This window comes from Rhinoraja longicauda, chromosome 4 (genome assembly GCF_053455715.1).
Source record: "Rhinoraja longicauda isolate Sanriku21f chromosome 4, sRhiLon1.1, whole genome shotgun sequence".
Lineage (NCBI taxonomy): Eukaryota > Metazoa > Chordata > Chondrichthyes > Rajiformes > Arhynchobatidae > Rhinoraja > Rhinoraja longicauda.
The window spans coordinates 69,678,521-69,699,191 of NC_135956.1; the positions used below are offsets into that span (position 1 = coordinate 69,678,521).

The 20,671-nt window shown below is 48.6% G+C and overlaps 1 protein-coding gene across 1 annotated transcript in view; it reads right to left on the bottom strand.

The window, feature by feature from the left end:
- LOC144592855 (cadherin-2-like) overlaps positions 1-20,671 on the bottom strand; it is a 112,224-nt gene that overhangs the window by 11,077 nt on the left and 80,476 nt on the right. The window contains exons 9-13 of the mRNA XM_078398023.1: positions 14,167-14,352; positions 10,684-10,937; positions 8,435-8,577; positions 2,595-2,828; positions 1,771-2,004 (exon numbers count right to left, since the gene is read on the bottom strand). Coding sequence (XP_078254149.1) covers positions 1,771-2,004; positions 2,595-2,828; positions 8,435-8,577; positions 10,684-10,937; positions 14,167-14,352 — 1,051 coding nt within the window. The remainder of the gene's footprint in view (positions 1-1,770; positions 2,005-2,594; positions 2,829-8,434; positions 8,578-10,683; positions 10,938-14,166; positions 14,353-20,671) is intronic.

The following is a 20,671-nucleotide window of genomic DNA, read 5'->3' on the forward strand; positions in this document are numbered from 1 at the left end:
GGAGGGATATGGATCACGTGCAGGCAGAGGAGATCAGTGTAACTTGGCTTCGAGTTCGGCACAAACATTCAAGATGGTGGCAGACGGAGGAGAGCATCGGTGCCACCAGGATAACGGGCCTTTAAGGCCAAGATGAGACTGCACTCGTACAAACTGTGAACCTCTGTTGGCACCAGAAACGTGGCGACTGTCTGTGCACTGTCTGGGTGGATTCCACTGTTCTTACTCTATAATCATTGCACTTTGCGTACTGATCGTAGAGGGCCGGGGGGAACGCAATGAAACCACAGTCCGCAAACCCAGCAATCTAGGTGCGGTCTGCAAACTTACTAACCAAACCAATGTTTACGTCCAAGTCATTTATGTATATAATCAGGAAAAAAAAGAGATCTCACTCAGTACATCCCTGCGAAACTCCACGGGCCACACTGTGCGTGAACCCAGCAATCTCAGTGTGGGTTGCAAACCTACGAACCACCCTGTCCATATTTATGGCCAAGTCTTTAGACTTTTACAGTAGACTTCAGAGATGGAGCGTGGAAACAGGCCCTTCGGCCCAGCGCGTCTGCGCCGACCAGCGACCCAAGCACTATCCTACACACTAGGGACAATTTACAATTTTACCAAAAACAATTAACCTACAATCCCCCGAACGTCTTTTGGTGTGTGGGAGGAAACGGGAACACCCGGAGAAACCCCACGCGGTCGCAGGCAGAACGTACAACCCCCATTCAGACAGCATCCGTGGTCTGTGGCGCGTGTAAGGTAGTAACTATCGCCGTGCCACTGTGCCTCCCCTATAAAAGTCATTTACATCATTTACAAACAGCACAAATCCTCGCTGAACTCCACAGATTACAAACCAGCCAATCTACTCTTCACGCTGCCTCAGCAAGGGCACCAGCATAATCAAGGACCAGTCTCACCACGGTCACTCCCTCTTATCCCCAGCTCGCATCAGGCAAGAGGTGCAGAAGTGTGATAACACACACCTCCAGATTCAGGGACAATTTCTTCCCAGCCGTTTTCAGGTAACTGAACCCATCTTACCAACAACTTGAGACGGTCCTAACCTGCCATCTGCCTCATTGGAGACCCTCGGACTATCTTTAATTGGACTTCACTGGATTTATCTTGCACTAAACGTTATTCCCTTTATCCTGAATCTGTACACAGCGGATGGCTCGATTGCAATCATGGACAGAAGACTGTTGATGCCAAGTCAATGGATATTCTTAAGGTGGAGATTGATAGATTCTAGATTAGTACAGGTGTCAGGGGTTATGAGGCAAAGGCAGGAGAATGGGGTTGAGAGGGAAAGATAGATCAGCCACGATTGAATGGCAAAGTAAACTTGATGGGCCGAATAGCCCAATTCTCCTCCTCGACCGTACGAACATGAAGGTGGTGATCAGAAAATTGCAGCAGGATCCTGATCAGTTGTGCAGCTGGGTTGAGGAATGGTTGAAGCTTAATGCAGATAAGTGCAAGGTGTTGCATTTTGGGGAGTCAAATCAGGGGAGGACTTTCACAGTGAATGGCAGGGTTCTGGGGAGTGCAAGTACATGGTTCCTTGAAAGTGATGTCACAGATAGATAGATAGGATGGTGAAGAAGGTTTTCGGTACATTGGCCAGCATCAGTCAGCGCATTGAGTATAGAAGTTGGGAGGTCATGAACCAGGTCTTTCCGCTGACTGAATAGCACGCAAGAGAAAAGCGTTTCACTGCACTGCGGCACAGGTGGGGATAATAGACTAATGGGGACTTACTCAGCAAGATAATGATGCACAGTAGGATGGCGATGATGGCTCCAGTACCCAGGCCAGCAGCGATAATGGCCTCCGCTGAAGTGCAGTCCCCGTTTTCGTTGCACGGACAGACCTTGATCAGGAGCACAGAGGTGGCGGAGAGGGGAGGGTTCCCCGAGTCTATGATCATGATGGGGATGTCATAGATGCCATCTTCCAGGATCCCGATCTTCAGGCTCAGCTGGGCGTAATCTCCTGCATGTTGGAACAAAGAGCGAGTCTTGAATATAGACGAGTTTAGTTCAGAGATACAGCCCAGAGGAGATCTTATCGAAACGTATAAGATTATTAAGGGGTTGGACACGTTAGAGGCAGGAGACATGTTCCCAATGTTTGGGGAGTCCAGAACAAGGGGCCACAGGTTAAGAATAAAGGGGTAGGCCATTTAGAAATGAGACGAGGAAAAACTTTTTCAGTCAGTGAGTTGTGAATCTGTGGAATTCTCTGCCTCAGAAGGCAGTGGAGGCCAATTCTCTGAATGCATTCAAGAGAGAGCTGGATAGAGCTCTTAAGGATAGCGGAGTCAGGGGGTATGGGGAGAAGGCAGGAACGGGGTACTGATTGAGAATGATCAGCCATGATCACATTGAATGGCGGTGCTGGCTCGAAGGGCCGAATGGCCTCCTCCTGCACCTATTGTCTAGTGTCTATAAAAATGCTTTTCACTGTACCTCGGTACACGTGACAATAAACTAAACGCTAACTCTGACCAACTCTTCTCCGTCTCAAAGGGCTCTGGGAGCAGAGTCATTGAGGCGGGAGTTGGAGTTGTGCGGGGCCCTCACCGTTGAGGCGGGTTATGGTCCAGTTGTGTCGCACGTCCTCGGGCGTGGCGGGCAGCTCGAAGACGAAGGGACCGGTGTTGGGTTCGATGTCGAGATCGATGGCGGTGATGTTGATGGCGTTGGGCTCTGGCCTCTCACAGATGGACACCTCCTGCGGAGAGACCTGGGGGGCGTTGTCGTTTTCGTCCAGCAGCACAATCCGCAGCGTGCCCGTCCCGCTCGCTGGAGGGATACCTGCGGAGCAACAGAGAGGGTCAGCTTCATGTTAGAGGCAACTTACCGCAACGGAGGACGGTCAGAGTCGCACAGCACGGAAACAGGCCCTACGGCCCAACTTGCCCACGCCGACCAACACTAGTCTGCCATTGGCCCATATCCCTCTAAACCTGTCCTATCCATATACCTGTCTAAACGTTTCTTAATCGTTGCGATAGTCCCTGCCTCAACCACCTCCTTAGGCAGCTCGTTCCATACTCCCAACACCTTGTGCGTGAAAAAGTTACTCCTCAAATTCCTATTAAATCTTTCCCCCTTCACATTAAAACTATGTCCTCTGGTTCACGATTTTCCTACTCTAGGCAAGACTCTGTGCATCTACCCGGTCTACCCGAAAGACATTCTTGCCATAGAGGGAGTACAGAGAAGGTTCACCAGATTGATTCCTGGGATGGCAGGACTTTCGTATGAAGAAAGACTGGATAGACTCGGCTTGTACTCGCTGGAATTTAGAAGATTGAGGGGGATCTTATAGAAACGTACAAAATTCTTAAGGGGTTGGACAGGCTAGATGCAGGAAGATTGTTCCCGATGTTGGGGAAGTCCAGAACAAGGGGTCACAGTTTAAGGATAAGGGGGAAGTCTTTTAGGACCGAGATGAGAACGTTTTTTTTCACACAGAGAGTGGTGAATCTGTGGAATTCTCTGCCACAGAAGGTAGTTGAGGCCAGTTCATTGGCTATATTTAAGAGGGAGTTAGATGTGGCCCTTGTGGCTAAAGAGATCAGGGGGTATGGAGAGAAGGCAGGTACGGGATACTGAGTTGGATGATCAGACATGCGGGTTTGTAAATCAAATGGCCGCTGTAAATTGCCCCTAGTGTGTAGGGAGTGGATGTGAAAGTGGGATAACACTGAACGAGTTGTGAACGGGTGATCGATCGATAGTCTGTGTGGGTTCGTTGGGCTGAAGGACCCGTTTCCATGCTGTACCATTCAATTCAATTCATTCAATTCAATTTGTTATATAACAAAAGTTCACTTTTTTAAAAAATCACTTCAAGCAAGTTTGTTAACTCAGGTTAAGTGGTTTTTCGAGCACTCAGCAAGCTAAGGAGAGTTAAAGCAAGTCAGAAACAAACTGTTCACACAAGCAGCTCACATTGCACAGCAGAGTTGAGTTCAGTTGAGAGATAGAGTGTGGAAACAGGCCATTCAGCCCACCGGGTCCGTACCGACTAGCAATCCCCACACACTAACACAATCCTGCACACATTAGGGACAATTTATAATTATACCAAGCCAAGTAACCTACAATCAATCCTGTACGTCTCTGGAATGTGGGAGGAAACCGGAGATTCCAGAGAAAACCCAAGCAGGTCACAGGGAGAACATATGCACTCCGCACAGACAGCACCCGTAGTCGGGATCTGACCCGGGTCTCTGGCGCTGTGAGGCAACAACTCTACCGCTGTGCCACCGTGCCGTGATATTTGAGGGATTATACTTTACAAGCAAGTCCACCACAGATCTGGAAGCTGAGGGGCATTAACGGTCTCCTGGGCAAACTTCCTTTATGGGGGTGGCACAGCACCGCAGCGGTAACGTTGCTGCCTCACCGTGCTCCAGACCCGGGTTCGATCCCAACTACAGGTGCTGTCTGGACGGTGTTTTTACGTTCTGCCCGTGACCGCTCTGGTTAATTGGCTTCTGTAAATTGTAAATTGTCCCTCGTGTGTAGGATAGTGCTAGTGTACGGTGTGGTCACTAGTCAGCGTGGTCATGGTGGGCCGAAGGGCCTGTTTCTGCGCTGTAGCTCTAAACTAAACACTAAAACTCATTTGGATTCTTTGGAGAGGGTGCAGAATGATACTTTGATTAGAGGGTTTCAGCTACAGGGAGAAAGGTTGGACAGACTTGGATTGTTTTCCCTGGAATGTCGGAGGTCGTGTGGAGCCCTGATAGAAGAATATAAAATTATGAGAGGCATTGATATGGTAGACAGTCAGAACCTTTTCCCCCCATGATTGTAAAATATCAATGGCATGGCTTTAAGGTGAGAGGAGCAAAGTTTAAAGGAGATGTGCGGGGCAAATGTTTTTCACACAGAGGGTGGTCAGTGCCTGGAACAGGCTGCCGGGGATGGTGGTGGAGGCAGATACGATAGTGGTTTTCAGACAGACACATGTATATGCAGGAAATGGAGGGATATGGATCATGTTCAGCATAGACATTGTGGGCCGACGGGCCTGTTCGTGTGCAGTACATAGTAAAAACACATCCTCGCCCACCCCAGAAAGTTTTTGCTTCCAAGGAGACTGGGCAAAGCTGAAGAACACAACAAAAGCCACAGCAGAAACGGCCCAGTTCTCATTCACACTCACACTGGCGCAAGCTGCAACGGAACCAATCTGGAAGGGAATGCAGCCTGTGAATAACCTCTGGTTAATTTCTTAACTCAGTTAAACATCACAACATGGTTTGGGAACAGCTCCATCCAAGACCGCAAGGAATGGCAGAGAATTGTGGACGCAGCCCAGACCATCACACAGACCAACCTCCCTTCAATTGACTCCATCTACACCACGCTGCCTCAGCAAGGCCACCAGCATAATCAAGAACCAGTCACACACACCCTCTTCTCCCCTCACCCACCAGGCACGGAAGGGTGAAAACGCACACCTCCAGATTCAGGGACAGTTTCTTCCCAGCTGTTATCAGCTGAACCATCGTACCAACAACTAGAGAGTGGTCCAGACCTACCATCTACCTCATTGGAGACCCTCGGACTATCTTTGATCAGACTTTACTGGACTTTATCTTGCACTAAACGTTATTCCCTTTATCATGTATCTGTACACTGTGGACGGCTCAATTGTAATCATGTATAGTCTTTCCGCTGACTGGTTAGCACGCAACAATAAAGCTTTTCACTGTACCTCGGTACATAATGACAATAAACTAATCTAAGCTGTATGTTGTCAAGTGGATTTCAGTCCTGCATTCGATAACATGCCCGATGGCTTGCAGTTCCTGCTGCTCCAAGACTGGTAAAATGGAGAGGCTTTGGAGTTTTTACCAGAATGCTGCCTGGATTAGAGGGTTTCAGCTACAGGGAGAGGATGGAGAGACTCGGATTATTGGAGTTTGCACATTCTCCCCGTGACCACGTGGATTTTCTCCGGGTGCTCCGGTTTCCTCCCACGCTCCAAAAAGATACGTCATTGTTTTCTGTAAACTGTCCCTAGTGTGTAGGATAGTGCTAGCGTACGGGGTGATCGCTGGTCGGCGCGGACACGGTGGGCCGAACGGCCCGTTTACGCACTGCATCTCTAAAGCATATAAAATTATGCGAGGCGTCGGCAGGGTAGAAAGTCAGTCTCTTTTTCCCCCCAAGGGTGGGAATGTCCAACACTAGAGGACGTAGGTGAAGGTGAGGGGAAGAGGATAAAGGTGGTGTGCGGGGCAAGTTTCTTTTAACATAGAGAGTAGTGGGTGCCTGGAACGCATTGCCAGGGGTGGTGGACGAGGCCGATGTGATAGTAAATACAATAAATCCAGAACCAGGGGCCACAGTTTAAGAATAAGGGGTAGGCCATTTAGAACAGAGATGAGGAAAAACTTTTTCAGTCAGAGAGTTGTAAATCTGTGGAACACTCTGCCTCAGAAGGCAGTGGAGGCCAATTCTCAGAATGCATTCAAGAGAGACCTAGATAGAGCTCTTAAGGATAGTGGAGTCAGGGGGTATGGGGAGAGGGCAGGAACGGGGTACTGATTGAGAATGATCAGCCATGATCACATTCAATGGTGGTGCTGGCTCGAAGGGCCGAATGGCCTACTCCTGCACCTAATGTCTATAATATGGATCATGCACAAGCAGATGATATTAGTTTAACCTGGCATCAAGTTCGACATAAACATTGTTGGCCGAAGGGCCTGTTCCTGTGCTGTATTGTCCCATGTTCAAAGTATGGGATTAACAGTGACAGGGTCTGGTGCATTTGGAATTGGCTTATTGACAGAAGGTGGTGGTGCAAGGACAATATTCAGGCTGGAGGTCTGTGACCAGTGGAGTTCTGCAGGGATCTGTGCTGGGAAACTCTGCTGTTTGTGATACACATAAATGACTTGAGCCTAAACCTAGGCAGGTTGGTGAGTAAGTTTGCAGATGACACCAAGATTGATGGGATCTCCGACTGTGAGGAAGGCTGTCAAAGTATAGAGCGGGATATAGGTCAGCTACGGAAATGGGCAGGGAAATGGCGGATGGAGTTTAATCCAAGCAGGTGTGAGGTGTTGCACTTTGGGAGATAGAATACAAGAGAAAAATATACAATGAATGTCGAAGGTATTAATTCACAAAATGCTGGAGTAACTCAGCAGGTCAGGCAGCATCTTGGGAGAGAAGGAATGGGCGACGTTTCGGGTCGAGACCCTTCTGAAGACTGATGTCAGGGGAGCGGGACAAAGGAAGAAAATAGGTGGAGACAGGAAGATAGAGGAAGATCTAGGAAGGGGGAGGGGAAGAGAGGGACAGAGGAACTATCTAAAGTTGGAGAAGTCAATGTTCATACCACTGGGTTGCAAGCTGCCCAGGCGAAATATGAGGTGCTGTTCCTCCAATTTCCGGTGGGCCTCACTATGGCACTGGAGGAGGCCCATGACAGAAAGGTCAGACTGGGAATGGGGAGTTGAAGTGCTCGGCCACCGGGAGATCAGATTGGCCAACGCGGACCGAGCGCAGGTGTTGAGCGAAGCGATCACCGAGCCTGCGTTTGGTCTCGCCGATGTAAATAAGCTGACATCTGGAGCAGCGGATGCAATAGATGAGGTTGGAGGAGGTGCAGGTGAACCTCTGTCTCACCTGGAAAGATTGTTTGGGTCCTTGGATGGAGTTGAAGGGGGAGGTAAAGGGACAGGTGTTGCATCTCGTGCGGTTGCAGGGGAAAGTGCCCGGGGATGGGGTGGTTTGGGTAGGAAGGGACGAGTGGACCAGGGAGTTACGGAGGGAACGGTCTCTGCGGAACGCAAAGGGGGGAGGGGATGGATCCTTAACAGCATTGATGTACAGAGGGATACTGGGGCTCATTCAATCATCTAGTTGTTTATCCACTGAGGAAAACCGAAGAAAATTCGATTGATTCGTTGATGTATTGAAAGATACAGCGTGAAAAGAAGCCCTTCCACCCTCTGAGTCCTTGCCGACTGTTGATCACCCATTCACACTAGTTCTGCTAACCCAAGGAGACACAAGGAACTGCAGATGCCAGAATCTAGAGCAAAATACTAAGTGCTGGAGTAACTCAGTGGGTCAGGCAGCATCTGTGGAAGGAAAGGACAATTGAAGAAGGGTCCTGACCCGAAATGTCATCACTTCCTTTTCTCCACAGATGCTGCCAGACCCACTAAATTACTTTAGCTTTTTGTGTACATCTTCAGTGTGAACCAGCATCTGCAGTTCCTTCCTACACGTTGAGCTTGAGTGAGCAGGGTGATCGATGGTCAGCGTGGACACGGTGGGCCGAAGGTCCTGTTTCCACGCTGCATCTTTATAAACACTAAACCGGCAGCATTTAGACGACTGCCCCGCTCGTTGCCGAGGCGCCACGGGGCGTTAGAACGTACCGTTGTCCGACGCCAGGAAGGTTGCGTTGTACATGTTGTTCCTGACGAACGGCGATTCACGGTCCAGCTCGGCGATGGTCGTGACTTGTCCCCGGAGGGGGTCTATTTTGAGCCAGTTGGCTGGGTCCGACAGCTTGGAGTATCTGAGGGTCAAGTAAGACGACAGCTTACACCTCAAGGACCAGTCAGTCGCACCATGGTCCAACCAACCTCCCTTCCATTGACTCCATCTACACCACGCAGCCTTGGCAAGGTCACCAGCACAATCAAGGACCAGTCTCACCCCGGTCACTCCCTCTTCTCCCCTCTCCCATCAGGCAAGAGGTACAGAAATTTGGCCTTTCCTCACCTCCTTCCCCCTCCCACCCCACCCTCACACCACCTCAACTTTCAGTCTAAAGAAAAGCCTCAACCCAAAAACATTACCCATACTTTTTCTCCAGCGATGTTGCCTGACCCGCTGAATTACTCCAGCATTTTGTGTAAACCAGCATCTGCAGTTCCTTGCTACACCTTTAGGCCCACCGAGCCCATGTCGACCATCAATCACCCATTCACACCGGTTCTACGTTATCCCACTTTCTCATCCACTCCCTACCCACTCGGGGGCAATTTTACAGAAGCCAATTAACCAACAAACCCGCATTTCCTTGGAGTGCGGGAGGAAATCGGGGCACCAGGAGAAAGCCCACGTGGTCACAGGGAGATTGTGCAAACCCCTTTCTAGACAGCACCCGTAGGTCGGCAGGATCGAACCCGGGTCTCTGGGGCCGCAAGGCAGCAGCTCTATGCTAACTTGGCATTGGTATGTGCATTGTGGACAGGGCCTGACGCTGTGCTGTACATTGTTGGATAAAAATTAAGAGCAGTACAGCACAGGAAACGGGACCTTCGGCCCATAATGTCCATGCCATACATGACCTCCTCTGCCGTGTACATGATCAATACCTCTCTATTCCCTGCACTTCCATGTGTCTATCCAAAAGCCTCTTGAACACCACCATCGTATCTGCCTCCACCACCACCCCTGGCTGTGCGTTCCAGGCCCACACCACTGTGTAAAATAACCTTGATCGGCAAATCTCCATTCACCCTCTCACTTAAAGCTATGCCCTCCAGTGCTGGACATCTCCAACCAGTGAGAATGGTTCAGACTGCCTACCCTATCTACGCCTCCCATACAAGCTTCTTTATATATTCCCTTTTATACATTATATATGCCTTTATACACTTCTTTATGGGTTCGCCTTTATACACTTCTTAACATGCCCCATTACATACGTCTCTTTATATAACATTTTATACATGCCTTTACACACTTCTTTATTTATGCCCCTTTATACACTATTATATGCGCCCCTTTATGTATATACTTCTTTATATATGCCTGGTTGATACATCTTTATATACACCCCTTGATATATCTAAATATATGCCCCATGATATATCTTTATATACAGGGGTCTCTATATACACCCCATGATATATCTCTATATACACCCCATGATATATCTCTATATACACCCCATGATATATCTCTATATACACCCCATGATATATCTCTATATACACCCCATGATATATCTCTATATGCACCCCATGATATACCTCTATATACACCCCATGATATACCTCTATATGTGCCCCTTGATATATAGAAACGTAGAAAATAGGTGCAGGAGGAGGCCATTCGGCCCTTTGAGCCTGCACCGCCATTCAATATGATCATGGCTGATCATCCAGCTCAGTATCCTGTACCTGCCTTCTCTCCATACCCCCTGACCCCTTTAGCCACAAGGGCCACATCTAACTCCCTCTTAAATATAGCCAATGAACTGGCCTCAACTACCTTCTGTGGCAGAGAATTCCACAGATTCACCACTCTCTGTGTGAAGAAATGTTTTCTCATCTTGGTCCTAAAAGACTTCCCCCTTATCCTTAAGCTGTGACCCCTGGTTCTGGACTCCCCCAACATCGGGAACAATCTTCCCGCATCTAGCCTCTCCAACCCCTTAAGAATTTTATATGTTTCAGTAAGATCCCCCCTCAGTCTTCTAAATTCCAGCGAGTATAAGCCTAGTCTATCCAGTCTTCTCTATCTCTATATGTGCCCCATGATATATCTCTATATGTGCCCCTTGATACACTTCTATCGCCTGCCCTCAACCTCTGACATTGTATGCTGGGCACAACGGTCTCCCGTGCTCCCCACACCACCGTATCCCAGAGATGGGGGCTGACGTACGTACCTCATGGTCTGCTGCATGTATCGGTCGGGGTCCTCAGCGGTGAAGAAGGTGACCACCTTGCCCTCGGGCAGACCCTCCTGCTGCCGGACCACCTTGGGGTTGGGCACGAAGCGCGGGCTCTCGTTCACGTCGATGACGGTGATGGAGACGGTGGCGGTGGACTGAGGGGGGAGCTGGATGCCCTTGGTCAGAGGCACCTGGTTCTCAGCGATCACCGTTAGCACAAAGGCACGGTTACTCTCGTAGTCTATCGGCTGGGGGGAGAGAGAGAGAGAGAGAGAGGGGAGAGAGGGAGGGGAGTGAAGAGAGGAGCAGAGGGAGAGGAGGGAAGACGGTTTAAAAAATAGCACGGCCCACAAGAATGCACAAATTAATCAACACAATACACGCCCCCGGCAACAGCACTTGTATCACCAGTCCACCACACAGACCAAAATCCCCACCATCGACCCCATCTACACTTCACGCTGCCTCAGAAAAGCAGCCAACATAATCAAAGACTTGTCCCACCCCACTCATTCCTCCTTCTCCCTGTTCCATTCTGGCAGAAGATACAGAAGCTTGAAAGCCCGCACCACCAGAATCAGGAACAGCTTGCTCTTCCCCTCTGTTATCAGGTTTCTGAATGGTCCTTCCATAAGCTGGGGTACTGTCCGATTCACCTCTACCCCATTGTGGACATTAGACTTTGTCTCTGGAACTGATGCTGAGACTATATTCTGCACCCTGTCTTTCACATGGTTTTATCTGTGGTGATTTGAGTTTGACGATTGTAGTTATCTAAATTGGAGGGCCCGTTCCCTTTTGTATCTCTACACGGTGAGGCCGAATCTGGAGTATGGTGTGCAGTTCTGGTCGCCAAATTATAGGAAAGATGTCGAGCGTAGAAGGTTGAGGGGGGACTTGATAGAGGTTTTAAAAATTTTGAGAGGGACGGACAGAGTTGACGTGGGTAGGCTTTTCCCTTTGAGAGTGGGAAAGATTCCAACAAGGGGACATAGCTTCAGAATTGAGGGACAAAAGTTTAGGGGTAACATGAGGGGTAACTTCTTTACTCAGAGGGTGGTGGCTGTATGGAATGGGCTTCCGGTGGAAGTGGTGGAGGCTGGCTCGATTTTATTATTTAAGAGTAAATTGGATAGGTATATGGATAAGAGGGGATTAGAGGGTTATGGTCTGAGTGCAGGTAGATGAGACTAGGTCAGGGAGAATGGTCGGCGTGGACTGGAAGGGCCGAACGGGCCTGTTTCCGTGCTGTAGTTGTTATATGGTTATATGGTTATATGGTGGCACAGCGGTAGATTTGCAGCCTGAAAATGCCAGAGATCCAGGTTCGATCCTGACTACGGGTGCTGCCTGTCCCTGTGACCACATAGGTTTTCTCCCGGTGCTCCGGTTTCCTCCCACACTCCAAAGACGTACAGATTTGTAGGTTAGCTGGCTTTGGTAAAAATTGTAAATTGTCTCTAGTGTGTAGGATTATGCTACTGTAAGGAGTGATCGCATGGACTCGGTGGGCCGAAGGGGCTGTTTCCACACTGCAACTCTCTAACGTCTAAACACTCTACATTCAAAACTAAACTATCCATGTATCTGCCTCAAATGTCTTCAAAAAACCCATCTTAATCGTCACCTGTTTCTTTTTTATAGAGATGCTGACTGACCTGCTGAGCTACTCCAGCGACCCCCAGCGACTATCCTAGATTTACAATTTTACTAAACCAATTAGCCTACAAACCTGTACGTCTTTGGAGTTTGTGAAGAAACCGGAGATCCCGGGGAAAACCCACAAGGTCACAGGGAGAACGTACAAACTCCGTACAGACAGCACCTGTAGTCAGGATCGAAATAGAGTCTCTGGCGCTGTAAGGCAGCAATTCTACCGCTGCACTACCGCGCCACCTTTTTGTGTCTATCCTCGGTGTAAACCAGCATCTACAGTTACTTCTTACACAAAGAGAAGCCTCATTTCATTGCATTGTGAAGCAGGTTTGTTCGCCACATGTTTTATTTAACTGGGACGATAGATATGCCGCTGCTCAACTGCTCCCCCTGGTGTTCAGTGGTGTTCAATGGCAATATTTATCCAGCAACTCTCACCAGTTCCCATCACATCAGAGCCATGTTAAACCAGTTCCCATCACATCAAACCCTGTGGAGGCTCGTTGTGAAATCACCAGCCAATGCACTATTTCAACTACTACCGTTGCCACATTTCGAGAAATATCTCATTAGAGCGGCACAGTGGCGCAGCAGTGGAGTGTCAAGAGTTCTGGGGAGAAGGCAGGAAAATGGGATTAGGAGGCAGAGATCAGCCATGATTGAAAGGCGGAGTTGACTCAATGGGCTGAATGGCCTAATTTTTACTCCTATAACTTGTGAACTTGCTGCCTTACAGCGCCAGAGACCTGGGTTTGATCCTGACTATGGGTGCTGCCTGTATGGAGTTTGTAAATTGTTCCTAGTGCGTAGCATCATGCTAGTGGACTTTATTGCCTTCCATCACTGTGAGGAATGTGGGGAATTCGCTGTGATGGATGTTTATGTTAACTTTTATGAAGTTGTGTGCCTTGTTGCTTTTTTTTTAGTATGGCTGTATGGTAATTCGAGTTTCACGGTACCTTAATTGGTACAAGTGACAATAAACTGACCTTTGAAACTTTGAACTATGTAACTTGGGGCCATTGATTTTGTCATGTATTATTATCATGTGTTTGTCTTTTTATAAACTGAACTTTGTAGATTTTTATTTTGAGTTTTACAGAGTGCTGTGTTTACTTATCTGTTGTGCAGCTGCAAGCTAGAATTTCATTGTTCCGTTTCGGACATATGACAATAAAACACTTGTAAAACTCTTGTAATGAAAAAGTCCACGTTGGTCTGTCTGCTTCAGTTTATGAGCAGATTTAGGCCATTCGGCCCATCAAGTCTGCTCCGCCATTCAATCATGGCCGATCTATCTTTCCCTCTCACCCCCATTCCCCTGCCTTCTCCCCATAACCCTTGACACCCGTACTAATCAAGAACCTATTCAGCTTTAAGTTTTTAAGGATGCAGCATGGAGACAGGCTCTTCAGCTCACCGAGTCCATGCCGACCATCTATCACCCATTCACACCAGTTTAGAGATGCCATATGAAGACAGGCCCTTCAGCCCACTGAATCTATGCTGCCCATCTATCACCCATTCACACCAGTTTAGAGATGCCATATGAAGACAGGCCCTTCAGCCAACTGAGCCTATGCTGCCCATCCATCACCCATTCACACCAGTTTAGAGATGCCATATGAAGACAGGCCCTTCAGCCCACTGAGACTATGCTACCCATCTACCACCCCATCACACCAGTTTAGAGATGCCATATGAAGACAGGCCCTTCAGCCCACTGGGTCCACACCGCCCATCTACCACCCCATCACACCAGTTCGATATTAGAGTCGGAGTGATACAAGACCCTCTCCACACATTTGCACCTGCACTCACCTTGTCCACGGTGACCAGGCCATCGTTACTGATGGGATCGGTGGGGATGATGAAGTGTCCCGCCGCGTCCCCTCCGATGATCCTGTAGGCCGCGTTCCACGCAGCCGTGTGGGGCTGGTCCTTGTCCGTCACCGTCAGGTTTGCCACGATGATATCAAACCTGTTCTCCGGCACTTCTCCGTAGAACTACAAGCGAGAGATAAGAAAATGATCGATGAGTTAACATCCTGCAACTGCGGATGGAATCGGGCCTGGACAGAGTGGATGTGGAGAGGATGTTATAGACAACAGATGCAGGAGTAGGCCATTCGGCCCTTTGAGCCAGCACCACCATTCAATGAGATCACGGCTGATCATTCTCAATCAGTACCCCGTTCCTGCCTTCTCCCCATACCCCCTGACTCCGCTATCCCTAAGAGCTCTATCTAGCTCTCTCTTGAACGCATTCAGAGAATTGGCCTCCACTGCCTTCTGAGGCAGAGTTCCACAGATTCACAACTCTCTGACTGAAAAAGTTTTTCCTCATCTCCGTTCTAAATGGCCAACCCCTTATTCTTAAAACTGTGGCCGCTGGTTCTGGACACCCCCAACATTGGGAACATGTTTCCTGCCTCTAACGTGCCCAACCCCTTAATAATCTTATACGTTTCGATAAGATCCCCTCTCATCCTTCCACTAGATGTTTCCACTAGTGGGAGAGTCTAGGACCAGAGGGCACAGCTGCCGAGTAAAAGGACGTATCTTTAGAACGGAGATGAGGAGGAATTTCTTTTGTCAGAGGGTGGTGAATCTGTGGAATTCATTGCCACAGACAGGACAAGTCAATGGATATATTTATGGCGGAGATTGAGGTTAATGATTAGTATGGGTGTCAGGGATCACGGGGAGAAGGCAGGAGAATGGGGTTGAGGGGGAAAGATAGATCACCAATGGCAGGGTAGACTTGATGGACAGAATGGCTAAAACCTGCTCCTGTAACATGCATTATGACTTTAGAGCAGGCCATTTGGCCCTTCAAGGTTGCCCTACCATTCAGTAACACATTTTGCCATTCGGTAACACAGTAACTATTTTGCAGCATTCTGCAGAGGAGTTCAACATAGGACACAGCATGTGCGACTGGAATATGTGACAGACATGTGATATCCCACACAAGCCGTTTCCCCATTTGCCCCAAGCGCATACATACACAGACACACACACTCACGCGGAAACTCTCTCTCTCACACACTCAAACGCCCCGTACAAAGCATCCTTTCGGGTTGCATCACAGAGACAAAATGCTGGAGTAACTCAGCGGGACAGACAGCATCTCTGGAGAGAAGGAATGGGTGATGTTTCGGGTCGAGACGTCTGAAGGGTCTCGACCCGAAACGTCCCCCATTCCATCTCTCCAGAGATGCTGCCTGTCCCGCTGAGTTACTCCAGCTTTTTGTGTTTATCTTCAGTTTAAACCAGCATCTGCAGTGCCTTCCCACACATTTTGGGTTGCATCCCAGCTTGGTTTGGCAACATCTCTGCCCAAGACCGCAAAGAAATTGCAGAGAGTTGTGGATGTAGCCCAGTCTATCACACAGACCAGACTCCCCACCACTGACTCCATCGACATACACTTCACGTTGCCCCGGGAAAGCTGCCAACTTAATCAAGGACCACTCGCACCCTGGTCATTCCCTCTTCTCCCCTCGCCCGTCGGGCAGAACTTAAAAACCCACGCTACCAGACCTAGAAACAGCTTCTTGACTATAATAAATCGAAACAATATTCTGTACTCTGTATCTTCCCCTTTGCTCTACCCATTGTACTTTAGTTTGACTACCCATTGTACTTTAGTTTGATTGTATTGATGTACAGTATGATTTAGTTTTAGAGATACAACTGACAAACAGGCCCTTCGGCCCACAGAGTCCACGCCGACCAGCCATCACCCCGTACACTAGCACTATCCTACACACCAAGGACAATTTACAATTTTTACTGAAGCCAATTAACCTACAAACCTGTGGGTCTTTGTAGTGCGGGAGGAAAGCGGAGCACCCAGAAAAGGCCTGCCTGGTCACAGGGAGAACGTATGAATTCCGTACAGACAGCACCCTTAGTCAGGATTGAACCCGGGTCTCTGGTGCTGTAAGGCAGCAACTCCACCACTGTGCCGCCCCTTGGTCTGATTGGATAGCAGCAAAACAAAGCTTATCACTGTACCTCAGTACTAATTTACGTTCTGTTTTATTAGTCACATGTGCCCGCTATCCAAACAAATCAGATAGACCTTACATAGATGTAATCAGTTCAAACTCAGGTACAATAGGTAGAGCAAAGGGGAAGATACAGAGTGCAGAATATAGATCTCAGCATTGTAGCGCAGTAATTCCATTGACAAAGTCCGCAATGGGGTAGAGGTGAATCGGTCAGTGCCGTAGCTTATGGAGGGGCCGTTCAGAAGCCTGATAACAGAGGGGAAGAAGCTGGCTCGCTTTCAAGCAATAATAAACATGACAATAATAAGCCTAAACTTAAACTAGCTGCTTTGTTTTTCTCTCCGCCCAAATTTATGTGTAAATTCAGCAGATAGAAACAGGTCAGAAGTGAAATGATAAAAAGCCTTTGTAATAACAAAATATGTTTTTTTTAAATTTCTCCCTGGAGATGAGCCGGGCGGGGCAGAGCGAGGAAGATGTGAACCATGGGTCAAGCCAGTGGTGACCAAGATAGCAGTGAATGTGAGTATGTTGATGCCGTCAGACATTTGGAGTCATAAGAGTCACACAGCGCCAACTTTGGCCCAACTTACCCACGCCGAGAACATGCCTCATCTACACTAGTCGCACCTGCCTGTGCTTGGCCCATCTTCCTCTAAACCTGACCCATCCATGTACTTGTCTAAATGTTTCATAAACAATACAACAGTACCTGCCTCGACTACCAGCGTCTCAGTAACAGTGGGAGAACCACCGCCGTCTTCCACTCAACATCCCCGCACCGGGACCGGACTTGGAGGGGGGGGGGGGGGGAGAGGAGAGGGGAGGGGGGAGAGAGGGGAGGGGAGGGGGGAGGAGGGGGGAGGAGAGGGAAGGGGAGGGGAGGGGAGGAGAGGGTGCTGCACCAATGCAGGAGTGGTTTGGGCCCAACGGGTCCACTTGGTCTAGTGTTTTATAAAGCCCACAATTAATTCACACACCAAAATGATTTGGCAATAGTTTTAGGCCAAAGAAAGCCACAAGGTGCTGCAGTAAGCAAAGTGCTGAAGAAGGGTCTTGACCCGAGACGTCACCTATTCCTTCTCTCCAGAGATGCTGCCTGTCCCGCTGAATTACTTGAGCTTTTTTTGTCTGTCTTTGATTTAAACCAGCATCTTCAGCTCCTTCGCACGCAGTAACGTTACTGTTCAGAAGGACAGAAGGAGTGGACGGGGGGATCGTCGGTTGGCATGGACCAGGGTCTGTTTCCACGCTGTGTCTTTGAAAACAGAAACTAAAACCCCAGCATCAATCTACTCTGAGCTTTGTCTCGGTTGGACTACTGCAGTGTGAGCAAAGCCAGTGGATCAGCCCACGATTCCCAGCACAAACCAGGAGGCAGCAAAAAGACATCAAGCCATCTTCCAGTCCCCCCAGTGTGCGGCGATTATAAAAATACAACACAGCAATGACATCTACCATCTGATCCTGCTGTTGAGATCTAAAGCCAGTGAAAGGATCTGGACTCAAGACATCCCACTGAACAGTCCGCCTTGGCCTACACAATCTCCCGATTGCCAAACACTTAAACTCCCCATTCCCACTCTGACCTTTCTGTTCTGGGCCTCCTCCACTGTCAGAGTGAGGCCAAACACAAATTGGAGGAACAGCACCTGATATTTTGCTTGGTTGGGCAGCTTACACCCCAGCAGTACGAGTATTGATTTCTCCAACTTCAAGTAACCCTTGCTTTCCCTCTCGCTCGTCCCTCCCATGCCCTAGTTCTCCAGCTAGTTTCACTGTCCTCCTGGTTCATTTTACTCTTTGTATGCTTCGTTGTCACCTACCCCTCATCCAATAATAAACCATTCTACATGCCCTTGATCATCCTCTGCTTTGATCTGTTCTTTTCACGCCTTACATTCTCTTTGTACCCTTCCACATCTCCAGTTTCCTTCTCCCCCGACTCAAAACGTCGCCCTTTCCGTCTCTCCAGCACATTGTTTTTCTTTGTTGAACTTAACAATCATCTCTGTATTTCAGCAAAGGCTTTGGAGATTAAGAGGACACGAGGTTATGGTTTTAAGATTGAAACGGTGCTTTGTTATCAAGTGCAGAAATCTTTCCACTCGCTCACAAAGAAAACCTAAGCACTTCTAAACGACGATTTTTTTTAAAGCTGGTTGCCGCGGAAAAGGATACAATATTCACTGGCTCAGCAAACCTGTGCATCTTTAAGCAGCCTGACAGAACTAGAGTAGAGCAGAGACGATAGGTGTTTGTCACTGTATTACGTCAAACCTACTGAGACTGTAGTCATAGAGTGATCCAGTGCACAAACAGGCCCTTCGGCCCAACTTCCCACACCGACCAACATGTCCCATCTACACTAGTCTCACCTGCCTGCATTCGGCCCGTAAAACATTGTAACTTCTCTGCACTCTTTCCAGCTTGACATCTTTCCTATAACATGGTACTCAAAACTGAAGACAATACTCGAAATGCAGCCTCACCAACGTTTTATACAACTGCAACATGACCTCCCAATTTCTATACTGAATACTGGTGGGTTGATGCGCCAAAAGCCTTTATGACCACCCTATCCACCTGTAACACTACATTCAACGAAGCGTGTACAGAAAACCAATTGATTCATGGGCGACAGTGGGTAGAGCTGCTGCCTCACACGCCAGAGACCCGGGTTCAACCCTGACTTTGGGAGCTCTGAGTGTGGAGTTTGCACGTGCTCTATGTGAGTGTGGGTTTCCTCCGGGTGCTCCGGTTCCCTCCCACGTCCCATAGACGCGCGGGTTTGTAGGCTAATTGGCCCTAGTGTGTAGGGAGTGGACGAGAAAGTGGAATAACATAGACCTAGTGTGAACGGGTAATCAATGGTTGGCGTGGACTCGGTGGGCTGAAGGGCCTGTTTCCACGCTGTATCTTTTAATTAATCAAAAAAATAACAGCAGTCGGGGGCCGGAATTTAAAGAGCTCATTCCTCGCAGAGATTAGTTCTTTAGATCAAAGACGCATTTTTAGTAATGTGTTCAGTTTTGGTCACCCTCCATGAAGCAGGAAAGGGTGCAGAGAAGATTTACGAGGCTGGTGCCAGGACTCGAGGGCCTGAGCTACAGGAGAGGTTAGACAGACCAGGACTTTATTCCTTGGAGCACGGGAGGCTGAGGGGTGATCTTATAGGAGGCATTTAAAATCATGAGGGGAATACACAAGGTAGATTCACAGTCTTTTTCCTAAAGTATGGGAATCAAGAACCAGAGGACATTAAGGTGAGAGGAAAGATTTAATAGGGATCCGAGGGGCAACTTTTACACAAACGGTGTTGGGTGTATGGAACGAGCTTGCCAGAGAAGTAAGTTGAGGCAGGTACTATAACAACATTTAAAAGACAATCGGGCAGGTACATGGATAGGAAAGGTTTAGAGGGATATGGGGCAAATGCAGGTAGGTGGGACTAGCCTAGATGGAGCATCGTGGTCGTCAGACGAGTTGGGCCGAATGGCCCGTTTCCATCAAAGATAGTACAAAAGTATAGAGTAACGCAGCATCTCCTGGAGATAACGAATAGGAGATGTTTTGGGTCGACTTCTGCCTGAGAGTTAGGGGAGACAGAGAGTGGAGGTTTAGTCGAGGCCCGTTTGCATGTCCTATGGCTCTACCTGTAGAAGTCTGTACTCAGTCATGCACTGAGTTATTCTGCATGACAAGTAACTAACTCGCTGTAACACTAACACATGCCTTAGGTCTTTAGAAATACAGTGTGAAAACAGGCCCTTCGGCCCACTGAGTCTGTGTCGACCAGCGATCACCCCATACACCAGTACTATACTACACACTAGGGGCAATTTACAAAAGCCAATTAACCTGCAAATCCACACATCTTTGAGATGTGGGAGGAAACCGGAGCAGGCGGAGAAAACCCACGCGGACACAACTCCGTACAGACAGCACCAGCAGTCAGGATGGAACCCGGGTCTCCGGCGCTGTGAGGCAGCAACTCTACCGCAAGGCCACCCAGCCGCCCTCAACACATCCTCAATCTATTAATTGCACTGCTTCATAGAACCACAAGGTGCTGGAAACCACAAGATGTCATCGTCAGGGTTGGATGGAGGCAGCTTTCTAGATATTACTGCAGTTCGAACTTTCTATTACTCATTTCTGTCCTCTTACTTTACCGCGTGGCTTTTTATCATCATACCATATCATACATATACAGCCGGAAACAGGCCTTTTCGGCCCTCCAAGTCCGTGCTGCCCAGTGATCCCCATACATTAACACTATCCTACACCCACTAGGGACAATTTTT